The 13,900-nt window shown below is 34.7% G+C and overlaps 1 protein-coding gene across 8 annotated transcripts in view; it reads right to left on the minus strand.

Annotated features, from left to right (window-relative positions):
- CBLB (Cbl proto-oncogene B) overlaps window positions 1-13,900 on the minus strand; it is a 221,128-nt gene that overhangs the window by 30,166 nt on the left and 177,062 nt on the right. For all 8 annotated transcript variants that reach the window (XM_042955715.1, XM_042955716.1, XM_042955717.1 and 5 more), the window contains one exon: window positions 2,713-2,859. In XM_042955715.1, the coding sequence (XP_042811649.1) occupies window positions 2,713-2,859 (147 nt within the window). The remainder of the gene's footprint in view (window positions 1-2,712; window positions 2,860-13,900) is intronic.

Here is a 13,900-nt window from a genome sequence, read left to right on the forward strand (position 1 = left end):
GTGTGTGTGTGTGTGTGTGTGTGTGTGTGTGTGTGTGTGTGTGTATACACATGTAATAGTCCCAATGACTTTATTATTTGTTAATGATGTTTAACATATTTTTATTTCTGTAATTTAAGCTTTGCTTAAGGTAAACTAGAGCCCACAAAGAAGGAGAATTATTAAATGTTCTGTAATTTCATTAAAATTTTGACAGGCATATTCAAAGACCTAGGGTCTGTCACAGTTTCACTACTACTATGAACAAAACCCTGCCCTTCTGATAACTGTAGAAAAATGACTTTAGCAAAGGCTTTGGGTACACAACAAGGTGTCTGTAAAGGATAATACTTACTGAAGCAGTATTTTTGTTGTTAGTATTAATACTTTGAACTATGTGTTCATTAATACTATGAACACAATGGACAAAACTGGGGCCTGGGAAGATATTAGGAAGAGAAAGTACAGAGCATACTTTGTCTTTAGAATATAGCTGTGTAACAATGAACTCTCTGCTCACCAAGCTATTCTGTTCATAAAAAGCTATAGAAAACAGAGTTTACATTTTCCGTTTCTCTGATTTACTCTGAATTCTTGGGGCAAAGTAAAAGTACATACATAATGGAGGAGATAGCGGATATTTAAATAGTTATTGCAAGAGGGCTTCATCTGAAATTCATTTCTATTCTCTCCGGTGGCCACATCTGTTTCAGGGGCCAGAGATGGTTCGTTTTAAAATAGTTATCATGTATTGAATTTTCATAATAATGATGGATTTTTACTGAAACTGAATTGAATTATTCATCTACTGTTTAACTTTTTCTGCATATTGATAATTTATCTCTTCTGATGTTCCAAAGGGTGGGGGAAACATATTAGGATAGGAAGTATTTAAGCTTACAGAGTGCTCTGTGGAGGAAAGAAGGTACTTCATCCATTGGCTTTCAAGAACAAAAAGATAAAAAATTCACTCCTATTAAGTTTAGGGATAATCAACATTTATTACTTCTCTATAACAATGGAAAGATAGTAATGGCGGTCATAATTCAAACTTATTTTCAGGATTTGGGAGGTCTGCCACCAAAAATCTCATCTGATATGATCTAACAATTAAAATTCAAAGCATTTCAAATATACCTCTCACCTCTTCAGCAAGGAAAAAAAAAATGAAATCCCAAGAAGACCAAAAAAGCTCATCTTATTTCAGTCTTTACACATTACTATACATTTGTAGGAGCCAAAGGGACTAAACATTGTGACCATTTGTATTCGATATGAAGGAATAACTTTCCTCTAATAAGAGTAGTAGACATTTGGTTCTTCCAAAATAACAAATTGCCTCTCAGTCATTTATCTTCTCAAGGACACTATTTTATCAACAAATGTCTTAAACACCAGCGATTAGCAAGAAATGAAATGGTTCTTGTTTTGAAATATGAAGCCCTAGACTGCAGAATGTTAGTGATCCTGGTTAAGAATTCTGTAGAGTGTTGATAATTTTAACCAGGATCACTCATTTAGACAGATCTCTGGTTAAAATGAATATTTGCTTCTCTTTTCCAAGTACTGCATTTCACCTTGGTGTGATAGTCTAAGATAGACACTAAAAAATTCTATTTAGATTTTTCATCTGAAAAGGAGGGAACACTCCACTCACAGAATGCTTTCCATTGATGGACTTGACCTTAAAACGGAAACGACGCACGAAGATAAGACAGATGGCTGAAGTGTTCAGTAGTTTTCCTATCCTCAATCAAGAGGTGCTGGAAGGCAGCAAGGCTGAGCCACCAGCTGTAGTGAGTGAAACCCCGTGCTGTATGCCAAGCAAAGCTCCAGGGATTCCGTCATACAAAGGAAATGAGCTCACTAAGTTTTAAAACTGAGATTTGACTTATTGAGCACTTCATGTAAGTCAGATGAGATAAAGAAAAATAGTATTAGATTACAGATTAATAAATCAATTATACAAGTGCAGAATCATCCTACTTAAACACAAACTAATATTTCAGTACGCACCACCCAGTTTTAATAACTGCTCTATACCTCAGTGGGGCTGACACTTCAAGGTTGTCTCCATTACAATGAGAACAAACAACCGGCAAGAAGAAAAAAAAAAGAAAACCCTATTTCTCACATTCTTATTTGATCTAAGGAAAAGTAAAATAGTACCTCATTAAAAAACACAGTTAAAGTAAATACTTCTTAGTCTTTTTTTCTTAACTTCTTCAGGATATGATGAATAGAAGTAGGCAGCGTATCAAGAAGGGAAATGAATATAAATTATACTAGTGCTTACATCAAAAAAAATTCTAAGAAAGGTAATACTATAGTTTCTGGACACTGATTTTTCTTCATGAGGTATGTACTAAGAACTGATAAAATGCATTGGAAAATAGTATATTGAAAATTCATGAATTAATTACCACTATATGTAATATACAGCCAAGTTTTATTAGATTATAATTTGTTTTGGGGGAAGAGGGGCAGCAAGATGTTCCATTAGATTTACTAGTCAATTAGTTTAGTCAACTGACTTCTTGAGTAATGAGAAATCTGCATCTTTTAGTTTTCTATGAAAGGAATGCAGAAAATAGTACATGAGAAGAGGAGGCTTTGACGGAGAAATCAAGGATTTTTATTTAAATAGCTGTGATTCAGTTGCCTACAAACAAATACCACACATGATAATGCTTATGCAGATGTGAGATGATAATAAGCTGCCCATATGCTTACCTAAGAGGAGGTTTTACGTTATGGCAATGAGATGGTTGTGAATTCAGGGAAACAGGATGGGATGAAGGAACCTTGTATTCATCGTCATCTTCCTCTACTGGGTCTCTGGTTTTCTCTGAAAGGGAATTTGCTAACGGGCCAGTACACCTACCAGAGAGGGAAAAAAAAATCCAGTCTAGTTTAAGCATAACAATTCAGAACAGGCAAGTTGAATGTGATCTATTCAAATCAAAGGAGCTACTTTGTCACTTGTGTTCATTTTTCAATTACAAGGTAACATCAGAAGGGCTGTTCTTATACTAAATACAAATGAAAGGATTTTCAATCTTTTGTTAAGACTCTATTGACGAAATAAAAGAATTTCCATACTTATAATTTTAAATGGCAGAGTAAGAAAAACTAGTAACCTGTCAAATTAAATACAAAGATCTTGAAGTTAAAACAGAATGTATAAAATTATCCAAACCAAAGCTATTAAAATATTAACATTTTGTTCCAATTTAACTTAAATGGGTAAATTAAGATTATATATATATATATATATATATATATATATATATGTACATGGTAGTTTTATATATTAATGAAGTCTTTATAAAAAGGTCAACTTTGTCTCTTGTGAATATTACCTGTAGCTGAAAACAAATCCAGTTCAATTAAATGAATTATTTCTCCAGTAAGGTTCAAGTACAATTCAAATTATTAATTTTTTTCCCAACAACTAAGAACTAAAAATGACTGGAACAGTTAGAAGTAGATAATAAGAGAACTTATTAAGTCTTTGAGGTAGAGTACATTATTTTCACGGCTTCAATTCTCTAATAAAAAAGAAAGAAAATGAGTAGAACAATCACCCAATATCCAAAGAAGTTTTTCAAGCATACTCATCCATGAGAGCAAATAAACAAAAGAAAACAAAGCCAAACAAACAAGGAACCCAGACCTTTTTCACAATTTTTCACAATTGTTATTAATGGAGTTTAACTCTTGCTTATGCAAGTGAAAAATATCAAAGTAGAAACACACCAACATACCCTAACGTTAGGACACCCAACTAGTTTGCAAGACAAAGCTTTTGATAATCATAGTGAACGTCTGTTTCTTTCTTTCTTTTTTTTTTTTTTAATCTTTGGAACTGCAATTTTGAAGCACCTTCTGTAGAGGGAGCAAGAGTCCTTTGGTATATGTGCCATTGAACCTGAAATAACTTTTTCACTTAGATTTCTTCTCGCTGGTTAGAATGCGAAAATTTTTAAGGGCTTTTCTTTGTGCCCATTACAAGAAGGCATTGTGAAAAACCTCGAAGTTTTCAAGCTTCAACTATGTATTTGAGTCTCTAGAAAGTTCAAAAATTAAAGAAAAATCTCTCCCAAGATTTTTCAAAAGCATATTTCTACCTGTCTTTGAAGACTTCTTCAATACTGATTTTTGAATTTTTGTTTGTTTGAGCAACCTCTGAATTCAAATGACAGCTTACAGTGAGATAAAATCATAGTAACAGAGTGACAGAAAGTCCACTGTCACTGACCAGAGGCCAAGCTAATAACCTTATGAGGAACTACCTTCCTATAGTGTAACCTTAGAAGAGATACATTCCAAATGAAGGCTGGTGAGTACATGCACTGCAAAACTGTGATCTGATGGATATTATGGTAGGGATTTCAAACATGACCTTTCCACAAAATCTTATACACATGGACATCAATTTAGCTAACTCAAGGACCAGAATGGGTGCTATTAGCAAATGAAACAATATACATCCTTTCTGTGCCCTACTATACTTTCATTCATAATGAATCTTTTTTTGCCAATGCAATTCAAGCATATCCGGTATTAAAGAAAAAGGAAAAGACTTCTTGACCAAACGTTCAGCAACAACATCAATGTCAGAAATCTATCTGCCGGTTGGGGGTTACTTCCAAAGATTTAAGAGTTTCCAAAGAAGCACGGCATATTGAGGCAAGAATGGACAGTTTATGAAATCACATCTGTTGTGGATGATTCTATATTTTCTTTTCAATGATGAAGAATTTCGTCTGGGTAATTCCCCCTAGTCTTTTGCCTTGAAGTAAATCAACAGAATATTTCTGAAGAAAATGAAAAATAAAGCTCAAATAAGATTTTTGGAATAATAAAGGCTTACCACTAAAATTTACTAATCAGAGATTATTAGCTTAAATGGATTTTACTGGATTACATCTAGGAAGGGAAAATGTCTTCAAGTGGCATTTGTATCTAAATCCCAAAAAAGTGCTTCGATATCCCATTTATCACCTTTTTAATAAGTTCTAAAGAGTCAGATATTCTTCTTCTTCTTTGTGTTTTTAGTGCAAACTTCTGATATCAGTATAATAGTCTATTTACAGAAGCTAGTTTATAAGAATATCATTCCAGCGCATTTTATTCAGGATTACATAAATTTTTATATCAAACTAATCTTACCCAGTTCAAAAGGAAAAAAAAAATAAAAGTAGTTTCTATAATAAAAAATAGGAATGTACACTATGGGCTTCGAGTGATTACATATCAAAACAGGTTCATCCATTTTAACAAATGTACCGCTATGGAGGAAGATATTGATGGGAAGGGAGAGGGACGTGTGGGGGCAGGAAGTATATGGGAAATCACTGTACCTTCTCAATTTTGCTGGGAATCTAAAAAAACAAAGTCTTTAATCACTCTAAACTTGTCTAAAAAATAAAGTTCTAATAAAAAAGAAGGTACAAGTGAGATAAAGAAGTTGTATATAAAATATCAAAAAAGAAATCTCGATTCATGTAAATAATTACACTATTTGTAACTATACTTGGGATTTTTTCTCCTTCACAAACTAATTCAAAAAGTACATTCAATTTTACTTGAAATAAGTGGTAAAATAATTAGTGTAGCAATTTTCATAAGCTATCATGTAAGTTTACTTTTGGCAGTGAAGAAAATATCTAACTTAAGGGACACAAGAACACTTCATTCATTGATTTGGCTTCTGAGAAATGTTTGGGATATCAGAGGAATAAAACAGAGCAAATTATTATTTGGTTAGTTCCAAGTTAAAGTGGCCAAGTAAACCATCTTACCATTTATACCCATTACTTCATTCCCTTTGTATTATCATCGTACATCCATGGACTATTCTGCACTGTGGCTGTCATTCTGGAGTTAATACACGGGTAATGAACAAGGCCACATTCTCTCAAAGATGCACAGCCATCCTCTCCCCAACCTGCACCTCCTGTTAAATTCACTGTGTGTTAGTTATCTGAGCCTCCGGTGAGAAATACATCCACTTTCTGCAAGTGCACACTTGGAACCAACCAAGAATACATTTTGCAATGCTTTTCTTTTTTTACATATTGAAACAAACTCAGATACACTCCTCTATAATATTTGATATTCTTGGTGTGAGAGGCATATCATCAGAGGGGTTTATTTGTGTAACTTTTCTTTCAACTTTGATTCTTTTGATTAATGTAGATTTAGTATATGTGCCTTCATTGACATTGTGATTTCTATATATTCATTTATGTCTTTCTGTCGTGAATCGCAAAATGCTTAAGGGTAGACCCCGAGTCAACAAAGGCCTGGCATGGTATGCGTCAAGGGAGGCACTCCCAGCTTTTAGACAAAAATGAGTGGTTATCAGAGAAACAGATGACAAAGCTGTTAAAGGAGAGGGAACAATCATTTTTAGGATTCTTTCCTAATCTAGAAAAACATTTTTAAATATATTATTTCGCTTGCTTTCTACATGTAAGAATCTTTATTTAGTAATTTCTGAAGGCATTTTTTTAAAGTATCTTTTATTAAAACTAAGTCTTCAGAGCTTGCTATATACATTAGTCCATATTTCTTGTATTAACTATCAGAATCCTAACAGGGAAAATAAAATACTTAACTCAGAGAGATCAGTCCTGAAAAGTGGTAACACAAAATAAAGCTGTATCTGAAAGGATTGCATATATGCCACAAATAAGTAATTTCCCCAGTATATCAGAGTGAGTTTTATAATACTGATTTTAAGCGTTCTTTCATGACATTAAGAAAAGTCTGTGGTATATTATTAGGTTTAACACAAGCTTTCCTGTAAGATTTAATTATAAGCATTTCACTGACTTGTTTTTAAATTGGAGAAACAGATTTTAAGTTACATTTTTAAGTTAACTTAGAACCAATACGCATTTCTAAAATTTTCTGGGGTCTGCTTTAAAAATCAAGAAGACAGATACTGAGGAAACACATACTTTTCTTGTGAATCTAATTTTCCAGTATGTTGGACATTAAAGACTTCATGATGATATTTACAGTGGCATTATTTGTAATTGCCAAAAACTGGAATCAACCCAAATGTCCCTCAGTGGAGGGATGGATAAAGCATGCCTTATAATGGAATATGTACTCTGCAGCAATAGAAAGGAACCAACCATTGATACACTTGACAACACTGATGAATCTCAAATGCATTATACTAAGTAGAGAGAAGCCAGACTCAAAGGGGTACATACTGCATGATTCTATTTATATGACCTTCTGGAAAAGGCAAAACCGTACTGGACATAAATTAGACTGGTAATTTCCAGGGGTCTGGCGTGAGGGAAGAAGCTGACATAGGCACAGGGGGATTTTTTGGAGTGATTGAACTGTCCTAGAACTTGATTGTGGTGGTGATTACCGGACCATGCTTTAGTCAGAACTCACAAAACTGAATTTTACTGTACATAAGTTATGCTTTAATAACTGAAAATTTTCTTTTTAAGATTAAAAATTCATTTTAACTCATTTCAGGTATTGCAGATATGCATCCTTCACAAATATGCTGAATATTCTTAGTGGCCTTCACATAACTTATTTAATTCTATTTGAGACTACAGAGCAACGTTAACATAAACATGATAAATGCTTGACTGTTGTGGAATATGCAAGGATGCCTTCCCTTAATATGAAAATAAAATCTCATTTTAATCCTATACATTTTCTATCAATGGATCAATATGTTCATGGACAAATGGAGAATATAGGATAGATCATGCCTCTGTGGGACAAAAAAGAAACAATATAAGGAATATATTTTACATTGTATATTTAAATAGAATCCAGTGGCTCACATTTCAATGGCTAGGTTTTTTGTGATCATAAATCAGCTTTTTTGTAAATGATAACTAACAGGTTTGTCAGACTATTAGGATTAATGTATATCCGTTCTTGTCAGAGCTTTTAGTTAGAGACAATGAAAGATCAGTGGAATTAGTGATATTCCCCCTACCAAGATTATAGCCATCCACCAAACGTCATTTTCCCACAAAAGATGAAAAGGGATTACAATTCTATGTGAATTTAGAAGTTACAACACTAGAATAAAAAGGAGAGAAATAATACTCATATTACTGCTTTTTCTGTTGAGACTGGTTTAAAATGATATAGTGGCAACCCTCAATTGTTTTCATCAAGGCATCAACCAGTAGTTTCCAGGGATTCACCACCACAAAACACCAGAATATCTGAGTTCGGATGGTCAAGTTATTTTGCAGGAGATTTGAACAAAGTTTATTTTGCTGCATAAACTCACCGATTTATAAGTTAAGTCTGAGTTTCAAATATCAAGTCATATCAATAGGTCAGACTCAAATGCACAAACATTCTACATGATACAATGAGAGAAGAACACCACAGTGATCACAGTGAACAAACTGAAAAGAAAGACCCACCCTCCACCATCCCTTATATGTCATGTCAGTTGTTACCTACAGGAGACTGCCATCTTTGGTAATAATGCACCTTTCCATTTACCTAAGGTAGAATAAACAAAAATAGTGCAATATCTTGGCCAGTCTTAAAAAGATTTTAAGGTACTGGAGGAAAGCTGGTTCAGAGACTAATGAAAGAGCAACCATATTCATTTACTAGGATTAAAAAAATAGGGGCACCTGGGTGGCTCAGTCGGTTAAGCATCCGACTTCGGCTCAGGTCATGATCTCACGGTCCGTGAGTTTGAGCCCTGCGTCATGCTCTGTGCTGACAGCTCAGAGCCTGGAGCCTGTTTCCGATTCTGTGTCTCCCTCTCTCTCTGACCCTCCCCTGTTCATGCTCTGTCTCGCTCTGTCTCAAAAATAAATAAACGTTAAAAATAAATTAAAAAAAAATAGAGTAGCCTCTTAATTACAGCTTTACCTTCCATTGAAAAGTTTTCTACCATATTTGTCTTATACTTAAATCAATAATAATTTCTTATCATTGGGCATAAAAAGGATTCATGTAAAACCAAAGTACATTCAGTCTACAGGAATCTTCAGGTGAATAACAACAGAATATGTTTTCCTGCTCTTTTGACACTGAGCACAAATAATGAGACCTGGTATGCACCCTATACAAAATGACACACTTCCATCAAGCTCATTCCCTTTCAGTGGTTTTAAATTACAATGTGATATTTGGATTAATATCTCCCAAGGCTTAGTACTTTTTTCTCTTCTCTGTCTTCAAATCTTAGTCAAAAACAAAGCAAAACAAAACTCTCCTCTCTCCCATGAGTTTGCCAAATAATTTCGTTCATATTCATCTAACTTTATAGTTTTACACTTACATTTACATATAGACCATTCTGGAGACTGTTTAAAGACAAACACAATCACACGCGTGTTCACATGCACAGATGCTGATGTTTGGAAGTGTGGACCTTTTTGGTGACTCTGGAGGGTGGCAGTAGTTGAGGTTACATTCACAAAACTACATTTCTAGTTTATTTTCTGAAGCAATTTGGTAATAAATGGAGATTTTGATAAGAACCAACAATGTTTTTACAATCAACATTGCAGGGGTAAGTGGTATAGTCTCCTTCAAGGTAATGCTTTAATACGTAAGTTCGTATACTGTTGAAAATCTCAGAGTTACACTCGTATGCCTAAGAGCGTAGCCAATCTACTAAATTTGTGATTTGACATGTAGGAATAAATTTATTAGCTTTAGATAGTACCTGCTGAAATATTTACCTGAATATAATATTTGGATGTTATGTCTAATTGCTCCCTCAACACTTCAATTTAGGTAGGTGTGTGTGTGTGTGTGTGTGTGTGTGTGTGTGTGTGTGTGTGTGTGTGTAATAGGCATCCCAAACTCTTCAGGTCCCTCAGTCTCCATTTTACACCTCTGTCCTGTTCCCACATCTGTTCCTTCTCCAGTCTCCCTCACTTTGGAAAATGGCACCAACCATTCACTCGGTTTCTTTAGCCAAAAACTTATGTAAGACGAGTCGTCACTATCATACCTCACAGATATCCAATTTATTAATAGATACCACTGGACCAAAATATACCCCAGAGCTGACCCAGTAACTGCATCACTGTTACTCCAGTCAGAGCCCTGACCATCTCTGACTGGTCTACCGCATCAGATGACGGCACTCCCCACTGGTCTCCCTGCTTCCCCTTCTGCTTTCCTAAAGACAATTCTTTTTTTTTTTTTTTTAATTTTTTTTTCAACGTTTTTTATTTATTTTTGGGACAGAGAGAGACAGAGCATGAACGGGGGAGGGGCAGAGAGAGAGGGAGACACAGAATCGGAAACAGGCTCCAGGCTCCGAGCCATCAGCCCAGAGCCTGACGCGGGGCTCGAACTCACGGACCGCGAGATCGTGACCTGGCTGAAGTCGGACGCTTAACCGACTGCGCCACCCAGGCGCCCCCCTAAAGACAATTCTTCACACAGCAGCCAGGGAAATTCTTTAAAAATGCAAACCAGCATCATGTCATAATGCTGACCAAAACTTTCTAAAACTCACCAAACCAAAGTTCTTACCTTGGCTTTAAAGACAGTATACTATTTAGCCCCTGAATACCGTATTCAACTCTAGTCACACTGTCGTTGCTGCTCTTCAACATGCTGAAGGGATTCACGTGCCTCCCTTTTCTACACTTGAGTCGTCTAGCTTTCATGCTCTTTACCCAGATAACCTCATGGCTTGCTCCTTTACTGCTTCCAGGCTCCGGTCAAATATTACCTTTCCTGATGACTTTACCTAAAGTATAAACCTCCATATACTATTTATCCCCTTCCCTGCTTTATTTTTCCTCCTAGCACTTACAACTACCTGACAAAATACAATATCGTTATTTGTTTACTTTCTGTTCTCCTAACTAGAGCACAAGTTCTAGTCAGGATGGGATTTTATCTTGTTCATGCTGTATCTCCACTTATTACACATAACTGAGTAAAAAGTAGCTCAGGCAAAAATTAGGATTCTCTATTCACCGAACTGAAAATGTTGTTAGCACCTTATCTGTTTGGAAAAGTAGGTAACAGTGATCAACACCACCGTCTCCAACAGCAAACCTTTCTTTTTTTTTTTTTTTTTTTAATGTTTATTTATTTTTTACAGAAAGAGAGCACACACGAGCAAGTAGGGGATGGGGCAGAGAGAGAGGGAGACAAAGAATCTGAACAGGCTTCAGGCTCTGAACTGACAGCACAGAGCCCGACGTGGGGCTCGAACTCACAGACCGTGAGATCATGACCTGAGCCGAAGGCAGACACTCAACCCACTAAGCCACTCAGGCGCCCCTAAACCTTTTTTTTTTTAACAAAAGTATTAATCAAATAATATTTGTTCAGCATGCATTTGAAGGCTTAAGATTAATATTCCAAAAGTACAAAAGGTGCATTTCTAAAAGACAAGGTACCCAAAATATTCTTCTGAAAAAAGAAAATGACATTCGTCTGCATTCTAGAACATCTTACTTGAAAATAATCATTCCATTATTACTGGCAATAATTCTTCTGTTTATTTGTCAATATCTTGTGTCAAGTGAAATAATTTTTTTTAACTGTTTCAGATTTCATTTAAATTTTAAAAAATCAAATTATTTCAAGACAAATATAATTTAGTAAAAATTTAGTAAAAATGTAATAAAAACAAACCACATAGGATTTTTTTTCATTCTCCCCCTAGAAAATAGTAGGCACTCATGTTTCAAGCTTTTATTTAAAATTTTACATTTGTAGCTAAATGTCAATGATGTTAATTAAATAGAAACATTTAGAAAAACTAAAAAAAAAACCAAAAAACAAAAACCGAATCAATGTATACTAGTACAGTTTCAGCTTTCTTCTACAAACAGGATATTTCTTAAAAATAAATTCTGTATTCTTCTAGGCCTCAACGTAAGTCATACAATAAAAGTCACATAATTGCAAACAGTTTTACAAGAAAGTAAAACTATCACAGAGTAGCCTCTTATATCAAGTAAATGGTGATCAGAGTAACATCAAATAACTTATTACTCTTTAGTAAATATTTATAACAATACAAAGTACATTTAAAGGTAAATGCTAGCTGTGACTTTCCTGAATTCAACACTGAGGGTCTCAACGTTTGTGAGAACTGCAAAAGTCTGGGTAGTAATTTGTGATTTTGCTTTGGACTTATTTTGAAAGAGTCTAACATAGAATTAGGTACTTGAACATCCAACATCCCATTTTGTCCCTATTTGCTGAGACCTCTGTTCTATGCCCCTCCAGTACTAAGGGTCTATTCCTCACTGTACCCTGGTTTACATTCTAATGAGGCCCAGATAGATCAAACATAACGAACAAACGCAAAACTAGAGCAGTAATCCAACTCACGCTGGCTTCAGCAATGAGACACAACGAGCCACAAATGAACATTTAAGCTGCCAAATATTTCATGTAAGTCAGCATTATAGATGAGCATCCCTTAAAAAAACATATTGCATAGAATCTAAAAAGTTGAAGCTCAAAAGGAATTTGGAGATCATTTAAGATAAACACTCTTTCATTTATCAGATAGAGAAAGCGAGGCCCTGAGAAGTTACTTTGTTCAAAGACAAGACAAATATTTAATATGCTGGAGTCAGGTCTGGGACCAATTCTGATTTAATTTTAATGTTCACTTCAGAATTCCATGCTGGTTTCATAATAAGACAGTCCATAAATGACTATGGAAAATGCCTACTAAAATATTAAGTAACAAAGAAGGGCATGGAAATTATCTCTATAATATAATCTATGTCATGTAAAAAAAAGTCTAAAAATGTCAAAATGTTGAAACTCTGGACATGGATATTTGGAGTGTGTAGATGCTCGAATTTACATATTTGTTAAATTTTTGTCATTTCTAGTTTCCATATTTTATGCAATGAACAAATGCCACCCATATAGTCAGAATAAAAAAATTGAAGAGATAAATGTGCAATGAAAAGTCAACCCTTGCATTGTTAACTATGGTTAATTTGCAGTAGGCAAAACAAAACTAATTTGCTGTTAAATCTGCATTGTTTAAGTATTTCTCTGTTTAAGTAAAGCAACTGCACTGTTTCTGAGGGAAAAATCAAGAATAAATGGAGAGAAAATATACTTACAAGGACTTACAAACTGAAGTACTAGAAAAATGTCAATACATTACACTATGAATTTATTCTTACTTTATAGGAGAAACACGTAACTAAAATACATACGAAGCAAACTGCAACCTCTGCTTATCCCACTTGCCAACATGAATTTAATAAACAGAATGTGAAAATTTAACCTAATTGGCAAGGTTTTATTTACTTTGTTTTCTGACGTTCTCTGAATTATCAGAATTAATTGAACTTAAGATATTTTATTACATATATTCAGTGTTCATCTGAGGCTATGATATCATATGTTCTTACTGATTTAGAACCTACTATACAGAATATGTGTATTTGCTTCCAACTTTTATGTCAGCTACATTATCTGGCAGTTCCCAGAAAAGTTACCACTGGAGAATGCTCCAATGAGCTTAGTTTCCCACTGTCCCCTGAATGATGGCAAACTTCACACTCTTGCTGCTTCTCATCTGCTCCCTTTTTGAACTGTGCCTATTCTCCATGACTCAGGAAATTTCCATCTCTTTATGAAACATCCTTGACTTCCAAGGTCTATAACAGTCTTTCCTCCAAGTGAAAGTAAAAACTAACAACTAGAATTGTACAAGTCAACATAATGTTCTCCAGAGGTTTCATGTGTGTTAATTTTATTTTCTAGAGTAGAGTGCAAACTTCAGGGGCTGGGTTTAGCTTATCCTTCTTTTGCATCCATATGTATAGGGGATCTCAGTGACCAGCAGAGAAAGGAGTGAAGATGCTCTAAGACTTTCAGTTGGAAGTGAGGATCTTACCCGATAATCAACCAAGTAACCACATATTTGTGATATATGCAC

Source organism: Panthera leo, chromosome C2, assembly GCF_018350215.1.
Source record: "Panthera leo isolate Ple1 chromosome C2, P.leo_Ple1_pat1.1, whole genome shotgun sequence".
NCBI lineage: Eukaryota > Metazoa > Chordata > Mammalia > Carnivora > Felidae > Panthera > Panthera leo.